This window comes from Petaurus breviceps, unplaced genomic scaffold (assembly GCF_028583685.1).
Source record: "Petaurus breviceps papuanus isolate PSGF00001 unplaced genomic scaffold, PetGlider_PUasm1.0 313, whole genome shotgun sequence".
In the NCBI taxonomy this organism is placed as follows: Eukaryota; Metazoa; Chordata; class Mammalia; order Diprotodontia; family Petauridae; genus Petaurus; species Petaurus breviceps.
This window is the reverse complement of record NW_027186073.1, coordinates 233035-252114: the sequence shown is the minus strand read 5'-3', so window position 1 is coordinate 252114 and position 19080 is coordinate 233035. Positions and strand designations below refer to the sequence as shown.

The 19080-nt window shown below is 38.8% G+C and overlaps 2 protein-coding genes across 2 annotated transcripts; one reads left to right on the top strand and one right to left on the bottom strand.

Moving 5' to 3' along the window:
• Positions 1–2515: 2515 nt before the first annotated feature.
• On the top strand, positions 2516–3451 carry LOC138167810 (olfactory receptor 6C2-like). Its single transcript, XM_069096772.1, has one exon. It carries the CDS (start codon positions 2516–2518, stop codon positions 3449–3451), a length of 936 nt encoding a protein of 311 aa, XP_068952873.1.
• A 13962-nt stretch (positions 3452–17413) lies between these two features.
• LOC138167854 (olfactory receptor 6C2-like) lies at positions 17414–18486 on the bottom strand. Its single transcript, XM_069096816.1, has one exon. The coding sequence runs from the start codon at positions 18350–18352 to the stop codon at positions 17414–17416; it is 939 nt and encodes a 312-aa protein (XP_068952917.1). The 5' UTR covers positions 18353–18486.
• Between the last annotated feature and the right edge of the window lie 594 nt (positions 18487–19080).

Genomic DNA, 19080 nt, shown 5'->3' with positions numbered 1-19080 from the left:
CTGGGGTGACTAGAGTTCAGATTCCCTGCAACCAAGAGAATGGGATTTTGATGGGATGAAGGGTGGGAAACAGTTGGAGGCAATCCAGAGATAACAGACAATGAAGGGCTTGGTTGGCTAGGTTAAGGGTATCAGATCTGGGCATGAAAAAAAACAGATTAAGTGGGTAAATTCAGGAGAGTGCAAGAATGTTCCCAGAGCCTACATCCCATCAAATAAAGCACTGGGTCAGAATTAAGGAAATCCTTAATTTAAATAGGACACTGTAAGACCCTGGACAAATCATTTACCTTCTGTCTTCCTCAGGCTTCTCACCTGTGAAATGAGTCCAATAACACACTGACCTCCTAGGGCTGTTGGAAGAACCAAATGAGATATTTGTAAAGCATTTAACATATTATCTGGCACATAGGTGTGTAATACATGCTTCTTTCCATCTTTCCTACAGAAGCACAATGGTCAGAGTTACCTATTTCCAATTTCCAAATTTTTAGGAATTACTAGGACCATTTCAGAGAAATATTCAGTCATGATTTCTGAGATGTTGCATTTTACGTGGAATAAGAAAACCTTTGACTTTAATATTCTCATGAGAGTTGGATCACAGAGACAACTGCACTGACAGGATTGTGTGCTTGCTTATTTGATTTGAGAGGTGTTAGAGAAGCTTCCTCTTGTCTCAAAACTTCCCACAGAAATGTCACTATGCCACCTACTTCCAAAATTACTGTATTTTGGGTCCCCCTGACTAAGAGTGAATGTCAATGGTAACTGTTTCTCTTTGGAACAGCAACCCTGAGGGTGTTCCCCTCCCAGCTTGATTTTTTTTTTCTAATTAAAGAGGCCATCCCTTAAACTCACTTCTTAAAGAGGTGTATTCACTGAATGGGCATTACCTCACTCTAAGTGACCATGTCAAAAGGCCTCATCCTAAAAGGGCCAGGATCTCCCATTGCATCCTGGGTCATCTCCAGTCATCCTGATGAATATCTGGTCACTGGATCCAGATGGCTCTGGAGGAGAAAGTGAGGTTGGTGACCTTGCACAGCCCTCCATCATTCAAATCAAAATCAATTGCAAGTCATGTCATCATTTCCCTGATGCCCTGATGCCTTCAAAAATGAAGGACAAAAATCCACAAGTGAAGTATTTCCTTCCTATGACAAAAATTCCATTGTTTAAAAATACATGTAACCATGTTAGATGCTTTCAAAAAAATCTGAAATAGTTCATGTAACTAGAAATAGAGAACAAATGTAATATAAAAAGGAATTTGTGTAAAAAAGAGTAGGAAATTCTATTAGATCATATTCTATAAACCTTGCAACATCTTATCACATCTTTATAAGGAGAAAGAATTCAAAATTTTTCTAGGGAAATAGCAACTCAATCACCACTTGAAATGAAATTGCCCACTTAGAAGAAACCATTGCTTATATCTCATAGTGAACTCAGATTTAAAGCTTGAAGGAACCTGAAATAATGTAGTACAGTCCACCCATGTAACAGATGAAGAAATTTTGACCCTAAGAAATGAAGAATTTTATCCAAGATAAAAAATTTAACAAAGGCTAAATTTGACACTGATTTCCAGTGCATATCTTTTCAGACATCACAGGTACAGAAAGTAGGTTCCTGCAGCATTAGACTCAAACCAAACACACACACACCAAAAAAAAAAAAAAAAAACAAGAAATTTTACAAAGAACCTCTGTCAGGACATATTTGAGAAAATTAAGTGGAAAACTTCAGGCAGATTGAAGGACAAAGGGAATTGGAAGCATGAATGCAGAGAGGGGGGCCCTGGAGAGATCCACAACATTTCTGCACAATATTTCAGAAGGCCAGTCTGCTTACCATCTTAGGTCAAAGGTTCCTAACTCTTCCTAGAAAGAGTACTAGAAAAAGATAGAAAAATAATTTTCATGTATTGGGTCGTAGAAAAGGAAAAGTAAAGTCATGATTTGAGGAATATAGGAGGTAGTTTTCAAGCAGCCCAGAGTAATAACAATAACACTAACAGTTCACATTTAAGGTTTACAAAGGTGTTTTTTTTTTCCAAAACATCCCTGTGCAGTAAACAATACAGGTACTATAACCTCCATTTCAAAGATGAGGAAACATGAGTTCATATTATAGTCAGATGTCACCTCCAGGATTAGAAACTAGTTCTCTTGTCTCCAAGTTCAATTCTCTTGGGTGTGGCTAAGGAAAAGGAGAAGTGAAGGGCCTTGGGTGAACATGGATAAAATAGAAGATTTTTGACAGAAGATCATGTTTGAAAGGGCAAAAAATGTTCACTCTAAAGATACATGGAAACAAGCAATCCTGATAGAACCTAGAAAAAAGTTTAATATAATGAGGTTACAATATTTAAGACAAATCTTATGTGAGTGACTTGCTTCTTCTTTCTTCCTAATTCCTACAACTATTATTTTGTCTCCATCCTCATCTTCAGGCTGAATCTCTCCCACTCTATTCTGTGTACAGGTCCATCAGAATTCAAAAGGAGAGGATGAGAAATCACACAGAGATTACATTATTCATTCTGAAGGGACTGACAGATGACCCACAGCTACAGGTTTTGCTTTTTATCTTTCTATTTCTCAACTACATGTTGAGTGTAACTGGAAACCTGACCATCATCATCCTCACCTTGGTTAATCCACATCTGAAAACACCCATGTATTTTTTTCTCAGAAACTTCTCTTTCTTAGAAGTCTCATTAACTACTGCCTGTATCCCCAGGTACCTCTATAGCATGTCAACTGGGGACAATACCATTTCCCGTGATGCTTGCTTTGCCCAAATATTCTTTGTCATCTTTCTGGGAGCAGCAGAGTTCTTTCTTCTGGCCACCATGTCCTATGACCGCTATGTGGCCATCTGCAAACCTCTTCAGTACACAACTATCATGAACAGCAAAGTCTGTAACCAGCTGCTGCTGGGTTCTGGGCTCTCTGGGCTAATGATCATCCTCCCCCCACTTAGCCTGGGCCTCCAGTTGGAATTCTGTGATTCCAATGTCATTGATCATTTTGGCTGTGATGCGTTTCCCCTGCTGCAGATCGTGTGCTCAGACACAGAGTTCGTGGAAAGGATGGTTTTAATTTTCGCTATATTGACACTCATCATCACCTTACTCTTGGTGGTTTTGTCCTATGCCTACATTATCAGGACAGTTCTCAGATTCCCTACTGCACAGCAAAGGCAAAAGGCCTTTTCCACCTGTACCTCCCACATGGTTGTGGTTTCCATCACTTATGGTAGCTGCATTTTCATGTATATGAAACCTGCAAAGGAAGGAGTGGCTTTGAACAAGACGGTATCAATACTAACAACATCTGTCACCCCAGTGATGAACCCCTTTATTTACACTCTGAGGAATAAGCAAGTTATACAAGCCTTTAAGGATTTAGTTAAAAGGATTGTGTTTCTCTCCAAGCAGTAGGAGGCTACTGAGGTCAAGATGCCAAAGGGAAAAGCTTGCCAAGAATGCAGAGTTCTTTGCTATTTTCCTTGCTATATAGCCTTAGCTATAGGCTAGTCAGTTTAAGTTCTGCCCTATTTTCCCATTCTGGGAGAGTGGGACGGAAAGAGAGGGGGGTGAAGAAGAAAAGAAGATGGGAGAGAGAGAAGCAGAGACAGAGGGACAGAGACAAAGACAGAATGGGAAAGGGAGGTGAGAGAGAGAGAGACAGAGAAAGAGACAGAGAATTCTCCTTGCTCCTCTTTTGTCAGGATCTGCCCTGCTTTCTGACTCTTCACTCCTCTCCCCAGGGAAGCTTCTCCCTCCACCTGTAGTCTCAGGTGTACCCTCTCAGAATAATTCCTGCCTTGTCATAACAGCGATAGCAAAGCCTCTATTGACAAAGGCAAGGAATACAAATCCTTCCCAGTTAAAAAGTTCTTTAGGAGTCATGGTGCCTTTATAAGGGATGTTTGCTTACCAGCTCAGGGAGGACGGAGCAAAGGAGAAATAGAACTTGGAATTAAAAATTTTTTTAAATGTCAAAAAAACTGTTTAAACATATATTTGGAGAATAAATTTTAAAATGTTTAAAAATTTAAAAATTAAAACATGTAAGAGCTAAGCAATATTTAAAAAGGGGTCACAGAGCCAGATAATTGCACAGAATAAATTCTTATTGCCAGTGCCCATACCAGTGTGCGGTATTTCTTGCCTAGATTCTCTCCTTTATGCTTAAATTTCCTTTTCACTATCCCTAATTCTGTTACCCCCATTTCCATGTTTAGTTTTCTTATGTTTGCTGACTGATTAATCAACCTCCTGGTCCATTTTCTCTCACGCTATCTTAACTGATTTTTATCATCGCTTCGCTATCTCTGCCAGATTAAAGCATCAACCTCTTCTCCGAGATCCTAGAACACCTTAATTGTAGTTCTTCTATGCACTTATGTATTCTTTCTTGTTCCAGTTTGCCCTTTTCCTCCCTCTATGACAAAATTAGAAGCTCCTAGGGGTCAGGTTTATTATCCACCTTCAGGATGCCATGGAACTCTAAGTAGACATTCAATAGAATGTATTTAAATGGAACTGGCCCAAGGGAGAAAATACAGAAGTTATTTTCTGGCAAAGGGGATCAAGAGTAAATGAGATCAGATTATAGTTGGACTCTGGCCTAGGCAAAGACAGAAAAGCACGTGGGAGATGCCTCTGGGTGAAAAAAGCTGCAAATTCTGTTCAAACAAGGAATAATCAAAATAAACTTTTGGATAGTGTTTTAGGTTTTGCAAAGTGCTTTCCATTAATCATCTCATTTGAGCCTCACAAACACTCTGTGAAGTAGGTATTACCATTGGTCTTATTTTACTAACTAGCAAATTGAGATTGATGAAAATTAAGTGATTAGCCCAAGGTGGAAGAAGAAATAATATTTTAGCACCACCTTTTAGGCACAAGTATGCCCAAAAAAATATGTATTAATTTGCCATTATTTTAAGCCAGTTCTTCTTCGAAAGAGAAGTAGCCAGAGTATTCTCATGCCTTGATAAATCTCTTTCTAATGCAACTCATTTTGAAGTAATATTTACAAAATTCAGGGGAGGGGGAAGGAAATTTAACTATATGATAAAACATAATTACACAATTCAGGTTAAGGTAAAAGTTAACATCTATGCAGAAAAAAAATGTCACTGAATCTTAGAGAACCATTTCCCTAAAATCCCTCAGTCTCTCTATGACCACACCATTGAAGCCACGGAAAAAGAGACTACTACTCTGAAGATAATCATAGCCTTAACCCAGGCAAGGTTGATCAATGAAAAGCCCCCTTCCTTTGTCTTTGTCCAGCTACCACCCTAATTAATGCACTAGGGAGCCCTCCCTGGGCTGATCAGAGAAAGAATCTTATTTTGGAATTAATACAGAAAGACTGAGCACAAGGTTTCTCTTTCCTATCAGTCCAAAGGCTTCAGACAAGGATACTTATAAAATGTTTCTTAATATTTCTAAAAGTGGATGCAAAGTCCTACAGTGGGGAGAGAAAATGGAGAATGGGGCTTTATATGCTTCCACTTCAGAGTCATATAATTAGTGAAATTCTAAGGCAGCATTGAAAGTTAGGTCTTCCCAACTTATAACAAAGCAAAAGGACTGTTAAGCAACTGGTGATTGAAAATGATGAGGCACCTGGACCAAAACCAGAACATCTTCAGTCCCAGGACACACACAATGGTACAACTGGTACACAGTAGTTAATTAGTAAAATGAGTATTATATACTATGGAATCCTAAGAGAAATGTAAGAGCAATTGATACAGAAAACAAAAGCAGATGAATTGGGTTTTATCTCATCGTAATGAGGCCTCTAGAGGATGAGGAATCTGTATATACTGAAAGGATATTCTTTTCCCTGGAGAGTGGAAATCCCTGGAGAAAGGGGAGTTATCTTGCTTGTTGAAGGGCTCATGGGTAAATCCACTGGGTTTTGCATTTTCTCTCTCTGTCCTTTATTAGATATCTATTTAGGCTCACTGCTTTCATGGAAGAATGGAGAGTTCCTTTACCAAGTCTGTAGAGAATGAGAAAGAAACCAAATTCTGAAATTCTTAGTACAAATCCTAGATGGGGAGAAAGAAATGCAAAAAGTCCAAAAAGACATACTGCAAAATCTATAATAAATGATAAAAAAAAAAATTATGACAACTCTGTGGTCTTACCCTATACCAAACAAGTTGGGAGGATGATGAAGAGCTATAAACCATAAATGTTGTCATCATATAAACTATAAATTTATCCAACTGTATTAGGAAATAATTTATAACAAAAGACAAGATTGTTGTTCAGTCTTTCAGTTTTTTCCAACTCTTCATAATTCTATGGACTTCTCCTTGAGGTTATCTTGGCAAAGATTCTAGAGTGGTTGCCATTTCCTTCATGAGGGTGCCTACATTTTACAGATAATGAACTGAAGAATATAGGGGTTAAGTGGCTGGTCTAGAATCATACAGCTAGTAGTGTCAGGAGCTGGATTTGAACTCAGATCTTCCAGACTGCAGGTCCAGTGCACTATCCACTATATCACCTGGCTAGAAGATAGTGGTTGTCACAGTGTGGTGGCTATCTTCATCCAAAATGGGTGTATGTTAATAATGACATGTCACATGTACCTGCCCCAGTTTAAAGTATTTTCCTCACAATACTCGTATGAGCGTGTCATTTTAAGTGTAATCTCAGTTTTACAGATGAGGAAACTGAGGACCAAAGATTTTCAAACATTTGACTAAATCCAAATTCAGGCCTCTTTCTAGCATATTAACTCAAAAGAGGACTTTTTCTACCTTGCCAAAGAAACCTCTTCACTCTAGAAGTTCATTCCACCCTTGGACTATTTTCATATCAGAAGTCCTCTCTCTCCCTGGGATTCCTCCCTTTGATTAGTTGGTATCTGCAAGGACCTCCATTTTAAGGAATATTGCTAGGCTGACCTGTCTTCATTCTTCTTCAATCTATACTCTTGACTCTCTGGAATTTCTATGCCAGTGGTGTCAAACTCAAATAGGAATGGGGGCCACTAAAGCACATAAGTACACCTCCTAGAAAACAACATATTAGCATTATCTATTGTATTGTGCTTAATTTACTTGTTAAATATTTCTCAATTACATTTTACTCTGGTTTGAGCCAGAATTGACAGTGCTGGGGCCTGTATGTGGCTGCTTTCTGTTCCATAGCATGTTCTAACACTGGCCACCTTGATTCCTCTCTCCCATTTTCAGCTTCCTTGTGGGCTATAAGCTCCTGAAGAGGAGGGACTACTTTCTTCCTGCTTGTACTTATTTTTCCAGCATTTATACACCAATCCTGGCACATAATAAGTGCTAAATAAGTACTTTTTGCCATTGCTTCCCATATATGAGACTTCCTCTCAATATTAAAGATCAGACTTCCAGGCAAGGAAACTGGGGAATAAGGAATCTGATTCTGGGGAGAATGAGGGAGAAGGGCAAAGGGAAGACACTTATATCATGACTCTCTACCAAGTACTGTTGCCCAAATACCCAATCTGTTGCCCAAATACCTAATCTGATGCCTCTTTCTGTTCATGTGGTCTATAGTATATTTCAGCAACAAAATCAATTCTATTTTTCTCTCCACTGACTTTTATCCAAATAACCTCTCCCTATGATCCTCACATGAGTATACCTTCTCAATATATAATACTACTACTCCCAAATTTTGTTACCGGCTCTGTTTCTTTTTTACAAAGATAACCATTCAAAAACCTAGTTTACTTATGGGCTTCATCCTATAGCCTACATCCATACATAAGTACCAATGGTACCACCCACACACGTTGTCCACTCTCCGGTAAGATAGAAGTCAGCTATTAGAAGAGTTCTAAAATTGCCCCACAAAGAACAATCACAAATAACAACAAAAGAAAACTGGTACAACACTTCACAAGAAAACTGTCAGAAATCTATAGAGGCTCTAGGAGTAAATATTGCCAGGGTAGGTGGGTGACACAGCATGGAATCAGTCCACACCAAAGTCACAACAGCAAACAAAGTTATATCAGTGTCCAGGAAACCTATGCCCAACACAGAGCCCAGGTAACCCTAGCCCACACCACAGAAGGGGAAAAGGCTAGACCAGCATTCAGACAACATCCATTTCTTATGGTATGATAACTTTCTATTCCATTTCATGGTCCATGTGATACCATAGTTTGTATAGCCAATGACCAATTGATGGATCCTCTTTACTTCTAGCTCTTTCTAGCAATAGAAAATACTACTTTAGATATTGTGGTACATATGGGTCCATTCCCTTCAACCTTGACCTCTGAGGTATATGCCTAGTACTGGTTTCTTTGGGTGAAAGAATATGTGGAATTTCACGACCTTTAGGGCATAGTTCCAAATTGTTTTCTTTTTATTTTCTTTTTTTATTCTGAACTTAACAAACCTTGGCAAAGATCAACATTATTAAGAAGCCCTCAATGTGGAACTTGGTCCATGTAAACCCAATGCATCAGTCCAAGGCCTTGGCTTATATTCATACTGCAGCCAGCATCTGAATGTCTTTGGCTTTGCCTATTTCCTAACATCCACAATTAGGAAGTATTCTTCCTCTTTTCTCCCATTGGTCCTTTCAAGTGAACAAATACATATATGTGCCATATTCAAAGGACCATTCGACATGTTCTGGATGCTATGAGAATAAATGACTCATTGTCATTGTACTCTGGGTACTAAAAATCCAGCTAAGAAGAAAACTCATGGGTATAAGGTTTTGTAATGCAAATTAGAAAAAGGTAAGTTTTTAGAAGAAGTACAAAGTGCTTTGCCATAGATGAGATTCTTTTCATAAGTGTGGGGATTGAAGGTTTCAGGGAGAAGAAGGCATCTGAAATAGATACAGAACTTCAGCCAGAATTTCAACAGGCAGAGAAGATGAAATGGAAACCTGATGTGGAAGACTAGATTCCAGGCTTGGGAAATGACTGGGACAGGTTACCACCATGTTTATCCTGGTTCTATATCTGGTTCTAGGCAGTCAATACAGTCTGCTCATTTCTCTTATATTTGAAACTTTGACCTAATGTACCATATATCCAAAATTTCCATAGAACGATGAATAAATAATACCTCACTCTGATTTTAACCTGGCATTATCCAGAAGATGTTACTTTGAATTACTGTTTGGCTAAAGGGCATTCCCTCCCTATACTTTAGGTGATTGAATAGAATTGATTCTCTCTAACTATGTCTGTCTGTGCCCATTGGGACACTGCTCAGGAGGCCCCTACCTCTATATACCAGTTCCCTCACATTGGTGATAACGAAAACCCAAGGATGAGTTATATAACTATTTATGATAGTTATATCCATCTCTCAAAGGTTTTAGTCTAGAAAAAGGCTCAAATCCCATAGAGTCTCCCTCCTTTGAAAAGTTAAGAATTTTATAAATGCAGATTATTAATGAAATTCAAAAAATATTCTTTATCCCCAGGCCATTTCTCAATTAAGAAACATGGAGGTTGGTTCCCCCAGCTTGTTGAGTTCAATGGACCTAATTATTCACAGGGTTCCTTTTACACACACACACACAAACACCACACACAAAACCTTTAATCCATTCCTTCTATAGCAAAGCCATATTAATTTAAGACATCATAAAAATTATCTTAGCTTTTTCTATAAGCCATGTTAAAAAATAATTAAAAAGCAAATTTAAAGATAAAGAAAATCTAAGTGGTAAAGAATGTTGACCATATGGAAGCATTCTTTCTTTTTATTTTTTTAATTTTTAAATACTTTTTTTCTTTATTAATTGGTTTGTTTACTTTTAGTTTACAAGATTCAGTTCCACAATTCCTTGAGTTTCAAATATTCTCTCCCTCCCCACCTTCTCCCCCGATGATGGCATACAATCAAGTATAGGATCTGCAAACACTTTCACATTAGACATTAGTCAGGTTATAAAGAAGGATTGTATCAGATGGAATGAACAAAGGAAAGAGGAAACAAAACCAAACAAGAAAAAGAAAAAGATCAGGTAGTTTTCTTCAATCTGGATTCAAACTCAGTTCCTTCTAGTTCTTTCTCTGTATATAGACATCTCTCTCCATCTTGAGTCTTTTGGGGTTGACTTATAACCCTGCCTTGCTAAGAAGAGCCCATTTTATCAAAGTTGGTCGTCAAATATACGTTGTGTCTGTAATTGTGTACAAATTTCTCCTGGTTCACTCTTCTCACTCAGCATCAGTTTGTATAAGCCTCTCCAGGTAAATATGAAGTCCATCTGCTCCTCATTTCTTATGCCACAAGAAAGAAACTGGGTGAGAATTTGATTGACCATCAACACAGGCACTTCTCCAAGTAGACAGAGATGTTTTCTTCTCTTGGTGACATAAGGAGCAAATCCAAGAGAGAACAAGACTCTAACCACTAACAGAGAAAAAGCTTAGTCAGCATTTTGAAAGTATCCTCCATCTGCCCCTGTCACCATCTTGGTTACTCCATGTCCTCAAGATTTCCCAATTCTCTTCACGTATCAAGAGAGAGGGAGGGAGAGAGAAAGAGATTTAAGAGCTTCTGCTACAGTGGAAATTTCTGCCCTTTAGTCCTGATCCTGTAATAGCTTGGTCTATTAACTTGCTGGAAAGAAAGACAACTTTGAGAGGTAAAGGCAAGGTAAAGAGAGTAAAGCTGAGAGTCGCTTGAGCTCTCCCCCAAACTCTTCCAAATACCTTTAAATAATGACTCTAAACAAATTCTAGAGCAGCAGAACCCACAAAAAGACAGTGTGAAATAAATTCCCAACCCAAGACAGTTTGAAAGATTGCCAGGGAAGATCTGTGGCACCAGGATAAGGGAAAAGTGTAGTCCAGCACCAACAATGCCAGCGTAGACCTGGCCCCAGCAAACCAGGAGCAGGTCTCAGGGTAATAATCACTAGCAGCAATGCCACTTTCCAGACATCTAAGCCCACAGATGACAAAAACAACTTAGAAGGTCAGCAGGAAAGGGTGAGAGTGGAGTACAAGAACAAAGCTACTCTAGCACAGCCCCAGCCCCAGGAAACCAGGAGCAGACCTTTGGAAGGACTAAAACAGCTGCTCCTGGAGCCCTCAGACCACAGACACTAAGGGGGTCAAACAACTGGTCAGAAGGAAATTAATTACAGGGGTCTTTTTGCAAGCACTGAGGCAGGACTCTGTCACTTTGCCCACATTCGGATCCTGAACACCTTCCTGGGTGGCAAGCACAGAGCAAGAAGGAGGACTGGCATAGCAGAGTTTCTGGCCACAGTGGAGGGAGTACCCTCCTCACAGATCCATGGCAGAAAAGAGTACTTGTGGTTACTCACAGACCAGAGCAAAGGCCAGTAGAAGAGTAAACACCTTAGTAAAGAAGTAAACTTAGTAAGAAGTAAACTTCTTAGATCACACCTCCTTGGAAGAACCTAATTTACAGGTCCCTAGAATATCTCTGAAAACAGTTGCCTGAAAACAAAATCCCTGAAGCTTGGGATAATGTGCCATCTACTATGGAAGCACAATCCTACTTTAACAAAGAGTTAGGGGCGGCCAGGTAGCACAGCAAGTAAGAGCACCGGCTCCAGTGTTGAGAAGACCTGGAGATCGAATCCCGGGCTCAGACACTTAACACCCACCCAGAAACACCTGGCCGTGTAACCTTGAGCAAGTTACTTAACCCCAATTGCTTAGGGGCGGCCAGGTGGCTCAGTGAGTAAGAGCACCGGCTCCAGTGTCGGGATGACCTGGATCAAATCTGGGCTCAGATACTCAGCACCACACCCAGAAATAACTGCCCGTGTAACCTTGAGCAAGTTACTTAACCCCAATTGCTTAAAAAAAAAAAAGAGTTAAAAGTCAAGTAAAAGGCTGGGAAAATGAGTAAAAAATGGAATAAAAAACTCTAAAAAACATTACTATGGGGATAAGGAAGATCAAAACAAATGCTCAGAAGACAACAAAGTCAAAGGTGCTGTATCTAAAGCCTCCAAGAAAAATATGAACTGGTCTGAGGCCATGAAAGACCTCAAAAAGCATTTTGAAAATCAAGTAAGAGAGGCAGAGGAAAAAATGGGAAGAGAAATAAGAGTGACACAAGAAAATCATGAAAAACAAGTCAAGCCATTCCATATAGGTTATTCATGTGTAGTCATGCAAAACATTCTCATTATATTCATGTTGTGAAAGAAAACATACCAGACAAAACCTCGAGAAAAATAAAATTTAAAAAAAAAACCATCCTTCATCTTGTATTCAGACACAATCAGTTCTTTCTCTAGAGAAGAAAAGCATTGTCATCATAAGTCATTCAGAGTTTCTTGGATTTTATTGGTGAAAATCGCTGTCATTCACAGCTAATCATCTTACAATATTGCTGTTACCTTCTGCACAGTACGCTTCACTTTGCATTAGTTCATATAAGTCTTTCCAGTGTTTTCTGAGAACATCCCACTCATCATTTCTTATAGTACAATATTATTCCATCATAATCACATACCACAACTTGTTGAGACATTCCCCAACTGATCAGCATCTCCTCAGTTTCTAATTAATTGTCACCAAAAAAGAGCTGCTATAAAAAGTTTTGTACATATAGGTCTTTTTCCTTTTTGTTTTTTATCTCTTTTGGGATACAGACCTTTTAGTGGTATTGCTAAGTCAAAGAGTATGTATGGTTTAATAGCCCTTTGACAAAGATACTAGAAAGGTTTGCCATTTCCTTCTCCAGCTCATTTAAGCAAGGATGTCCATCCCCACCTGGAGAACAAGGTTCAAGATGGTCCAACAAGAGCAATTAGAAGGTAGGGTATAGTGTACTTTCAGGCTCACCGCTGGATAACAGAAAGAACCAACTTAACCAGGCTGGAAAGAGTCACATCAAAGACTGGATATGCAGTAGGCCAGAGAACAGCAGAACACAGGCCAGATGTGCATTGGGCACAGTAGAGATAGGGTCTGGGATCTAGTCACAGTCAAAATGGAATTATTTCCTAACACTAAGGAGCAGAGTTAGGAAATAAACTAGAAAATTAGGTGAACAAACAAGGTCAGAAATTAAATTTGAACCCTAAAAGAGACTTAAAGAGATCTTTCCTGACATTATTTTTACTCACAGAGGTGCCCAAAGCATCAGTCCATTGGGACCTTATAACTCCCATTCTACAAGAAAGTTTTTGAAATGTTAGCTTCATCTCTCCTCAATTCAAAGAAGAAAATAAGGAATCTATTTAGTTGGTTAATTAGGCAGTAGATGTAAGGCATACAGGAAAGGGAAGGAGGAATATATAACTATATAGATGTATGTATATGCATTTATATATGTATATGTATACACACACTCAAAAATTTTATAAGTATTCTTAAAACTTTCATCATTACTGACGTAATTTAAAAGAAAGGTTGATGATGAGTTGTGTATGATGGGGTAATACTGAAAAAATGAAATTGTGTAGGGAAAGGTAAAATGGAACAATTAAGTTACAAAAAATGGTATCAAAAGGGAAGAACCAATATAGAGGAAGCAGGTGGGGGTGAAAGGCTGGTAGTGCTGAAACCTTACTCACATCTGGGTGGAAGAGAAAACTACATATCCATATGAAAGAATATGGCTTCTGAACATGTAGAAAGGTGAAAAACCTGAGGGACAGGGTGGGGGATGGATTTTAGAGGGATACACACACACACACACACACACACAGAGATTTGGGAGGTTGGGGAGGGATTTTTGAAAGGGGAGGTAGTATGGGGAGTAGAAGGAGGAATAAAGTAACAGGGAGAGAGTAAAAAGAGAGATTGAGAAAGGAAATAGTAAGTAAAAATAAAATAGAGGGAAATTCACAAATAGAAACGTTGTAATGTTGAATGGGAATGGAAAATTTATAGCAGCTTTCATTGTGATGGCAAAGAACTGGAAAACACAGGAATCCCCATCAGCTAGGGAATGAGTGAACAGGTTGTGTCGTATGATTGTTATAGAATACTACAAGGGTCATAGAAAGGTATGGAAAGACTTGAAGGAAGTGGTGAAGAGCATAGTGAGAAGAATCAAGAGAACATTGTATACAGTAACTGTGATATTACATTTGGAATGACTTTGAATAATTTCGACTCTCATAAATACACAATTTAAAAATAAAGAACAGAGCTGCCGGATGGAGGGACTCCAGATCACCTGCAGCTGTGGCCGTTTCCAGAATTATCAACATGTAGATGCAAAGGACAAAGTGAGAGGTCAGTGCAGTCTGGACTCTGGGACCCAGTAAGTGGGAGTGCGTCAGCTTTTGCCCGCGGGGCTAGAAGCCACTGAGATGCTGGCACAGCCAGCCAGCACCACGTGGCAGCATCAGCTCCTGGCCTGCAGAGTGTAAGGGGACCAAGCACCAGTCTGAGGGGTAATCACTCTTGCTTTAACCTGCTTGTATCTGGATTGCTGTCCAGGGTGGAGGTCCTGGGATGTGTGACCAGCTTGCCAGAACGTGTGGAGGCTTCAGAGAGGGCACCCAACTAATACCTCTGGCATCTGAGAAAAGCCAAGCATTGAGGATGAAAACTCCCCTGTCTGGTGGCAGAGTCCTACTGTGGCAAAAAGCCCAGGGTCAAGTGACTGAGGGGTGACATGACCAGGCAAAGGAAACAAAGCAGACAGAAGATTCCAACATTGGACTCCTATTTTGGGGACAAAAAGGAGCAAAGCACGAAACAGGAGGAAGACAGTGAAGTCAGAACTCCTGCACCAAAAGTTTCAAAGGAAAATACAAGCTGGTTACAGGCCATAGAGGACCTTAAGAAGCAGATAAGAGGAGTGGAAGAAAAATTGGGATGAGGAATGAGAATGAGGCAAGAAAATTACGAAATGAGAGTCAACAGCCTGACTGAGTAAAATCACACCTTAAAAAATAGACTCACTCAAATAGCAAAAGAGACTCAAAAAGGCAATGAGGAGAAGAATGGCTTAAAAAACCAAATTTGCCAGATGGAAAAAGAATCTCAAAAGCTCCATGAGGAGAATCATTGCTTCAGAATTAGATTGGAGCAAATGGAAGCTAATGACTTTATGAGAAATCAAGGTGCTGTTAAACAGATCCAAACAAATGAAAGAATAGAAGGCAATGTGAAATATCCCATTGGAAAAACCACTGACCTGGAAAATAGATCCAGGAGAGATAATTTAAAAATTATTGGACTGCCTGAGAGCCATGACCAAAGTAAGAGCCTGGAAAGCATTCTCCAGGAAGTTCTCAAAGAAAACTGCCCTGAGGTTTTAGAACGAGAGGGCAAAATAGAGGTTGAAAGAATCCACCGATCACCTCCTGAAAAAGATCCCAAAAAGAAAACTCCTAGGAATATTATAGCCAGGTTCTGGAATTCCCAGATAAAGGAGAGAATATTACAAGCAGCCAGGAAGAAACAATTTGAATATTGTGAAAACACAATCAGGAAAACCCAGGATCTGGCAGCTTCTACACTGAGGGATCAAAGGGCTTGGAATATGATATTCCGGAGATCAAAGGAGCTGGGATTAAAACCAAGAGTCACCTACCCAGCAAAACCGAGTATCATGTTTCAGGGTAAAATATGGTGATTCAGTGGAATAGAGGACTTTCAAGCATTCTTGATGAAAAAACCAGAGTTGAATAGAAAATTTCAATTCAGATACAAGAAGCAAGAGAAGCATGAAAAGGTAAACAGGGAAAAGAAATCATAAGGAACTTATCAAAGTTGAACTATTAACAATAATTGTAACTAATGAAACTTTTGTCAGTATGAAAATAGTTGAAGGGAATAGAAATATATATATATATATATATATATATATATGTTTATATATGAGGGTATATGGGCATATGAATACATATGTAAATGTGTGCATATATGTTTACAGGTATACATAGATAGAGAGCACAGGACCAATTTAACAGGGAGGGATGATACTTAAAAGGTGAAATTAAGAGGGGAGAGAGGAACATAATGAGAAGAGATGGGGAGAGACAGAATGGGGTAAACTATCTCATATAGAAGAGGCAAGGGAAAATGGTTACAATGGAGAGGAAGAATAGGAAGGCAAAAGGGAATGGGTAAACCTTATTCTCATTGAATTTGGCTTGGGGAGGGAATGAAATACACACTAAATAGGGTATCTCACCCTACAGGAGAGTAGGGGGGAAGGAGATGAGAGAGGAGATGATGGAAAAGAGGGCAGGCTGGGGGGAAGGAAGTTGGAAGCATCCACTTTTGCAAAGGGATGGGATCAAAGTAGAGAATAGAACAAGTGGGAGGTGGGATAGAAAGGAGGGAAATATAGTCAGTCTTTTACAATATATCTACTATGTTATTGTTTTGCATTAGCTACACATGTACATCCTATACAGAACTGCTTATCTTCCCAGTAAGGGTGGGTGACAAGGGAGGAAGGGAATGAATCTTTAATTCAAAGTTTTAAAATCAAATGTTTAAAATATATATATATATATATACTATTATTAATACTCTTTTACATGTAATTGGGAAATAAGATACACAGGTACTGAGGCATAGAGATCTACCATGCCCTATTGGAAAAGTCAAAAGGAGTACAGGAGAAAATATGGGAGAGAGCAGATTGGAGGAGGGGATATCCTTTGGGACTGCTATTTTGAGGCGGTGTGTAGGGGAAAAATGGGGAGAAAATTGTAACTCAAAATTTGGTGGAAATGAATGATGTAAATCAGAAGTTAATAAAGCATTTGAAAAATTTTAAAAAATTTTTTAATTTAAAATAAAGAACATATGAAGAAAAATACTGTCTCCATCCAGAGGAAAAACTAATAAAATAAAAGTCTGTAGAGAATAAAAACATCTTTCTACCATCTATAAATATAGCTATAAATATATATGTGTGTATATATATATATATGTGACATATGTATATTTATCTAATGATAGTCATATCTAGGGTGAGATGAGAGAGAAGGAAGAAAAGAAGAGGAAAAAGAAATTTAGTGGTAATATAGTGGTAATAAAGTGGTAACTTTATTATATATTTATATATGTAAATGTAATAGCAAGTTGTACATAATAGATCTGCAGTCTCATATACAATTATATTATTATTATACTGGTTGTGAAAATGTTCTCTTACTCAATAAGATAAAAATAAAATAATTTTCAATTAGCAATATAAAGCATTATAGAGTTGACTGAGGCTCTGAAAGATTTAAGTAACTTTCATGCCTCTACATCTAGTATGTTAGACACAAGACTAGGGCCTAGGGGTTCCTGACTCCAGAACTAGTCCTCTAACCTGGATGCCACACTGTATATCTAAAACAATTAGGAAAAGAAAATAAAGTATTGAACTAAGGACAGATGATTAAAAGTTACTTATGTTTTCCTGGACCATTTGACATATCAATCCCAGTAGCCTCTTAGTGCTTTAAGAAGAATGTAATCCGTTTCACTGAATCCTTAAAAGCTTGTATTACTTGCTTATTCCTCAAACTATATATAAAAGGGTTTACACTGGGGATCACAGAAACTGTGAGTATGGCTGCCACCTTATTCAAAGCCACTCCATCATTAGTTGACATTTTGAGATATTGAAAGATACAGCTTCCATAAGTCATAGAGACAACAATGATGTGGGAGGAACAGGTGGAAAAGGCCTTTTTCCTTTGCTGTACTGATGGGAATCTCAGAATTGTCCTGATGATGTATCCATAGGACAGAAGCACTAAGAGTAAAGTGATAATGAGTGTAAACACAGCACAGAAGAGAACCATCTTTTCTATGAATTTTGTGTCTGAGCACACAATCTCCAGCAGGGGAAACGCATCACAGCCAAAATGGTCAATGACATTAGAGTCACAGAATTCCAACTGGAGGGCCAGGCTAAGTGGTGGGAGGATTATCATCAGCGCAGTCAGCCAACAACCCAAGAGAAGCTGGTTACAGATTCTGTTGTTCATGATGCTTGTGTAATGCAATGGTTTGCAGATGGCCACATAGCGGTCATAGGACATGATGGCCAAAAGGAAAAAGTCCGTTGCCCCAAAAAAGACGACAAAAAACATTTGGGTGAAGCAAGCATTGCGAGAAATGGTATTGTCTCCAGTTGACATGCTGTAGAGGTATCTAGGAATGTAAGTATTTGTGAATGAGAATTCTAAGAAGGAAAGATTTCGAAGGAAAAAATACATGGGAGTCTTAAGGTGGGGATCCATCAAGGTGAGGGTAATGATAGTGAGATTACCAGTGACACCCAGCATATAGGTGAGAAACAGAAAAATGAAAATCAGGATCTGCAGCTGCGGGTCAGAAGTCAGTCCTTGTAGGATGAATAATGTTATCTCTGTGTGGTTTTGCATCTCTGACTTATGACGTCTTGTTGACCTGTATGTAGTAGAAATTGAAACAGGACTAGAGGGTGACAAATTAGTAAAGTGAGTAAATAAGAAAAAGGAAGCTAGTGGCTCACGTATATTTTTTAATAATTACAATATTGGCATTGCTCCTTTGGGTTGTACACTAGGGTAAAGGTAAGACAATTGTTTTCACAGAGTCACACCATTTCAGTGTTGGAAGGATGCCTGGATGAACTCATCTACTTGAAGGTACACCTGAACAGGAATTCTTAACTAAACCATCTCTGACAAGTGTCTATCTACCCTTCTCTTCAGTGGTGAGAGTCCAATGGGCTCCTGAGACAGTGCAGCCCACTTTCTATTATCTAGAACCCTCCAGAAGCAGAAAGCCCCTCCTCCTTTCCAGTGCTTGGAGGTACCCCAAAGCGGCCTGCTTCTTCAATTACTTTGTTCCTTTTTCCTGGAAGGTGAATTAGGACTTGTTGGAGCTGTAATAGAAGAGATTGCTATTTAGATATACATTGAACTAGATGGCCTCTGATTTCCCTTCCTACCAGAAGTTAGTCAATAGTTAAATTTGCAGTGTGAATATTTATTTACACTTCAGGAATCTGTAAACACTACAAATGAGGACTTGGTTTATTATTTTGTTTATTGACTAGACTTAAGAAAGTGGTGGAGAAAATATTATTGATGTAGTTTAAACTTAAAAGTGGATCATACTAGGGAAG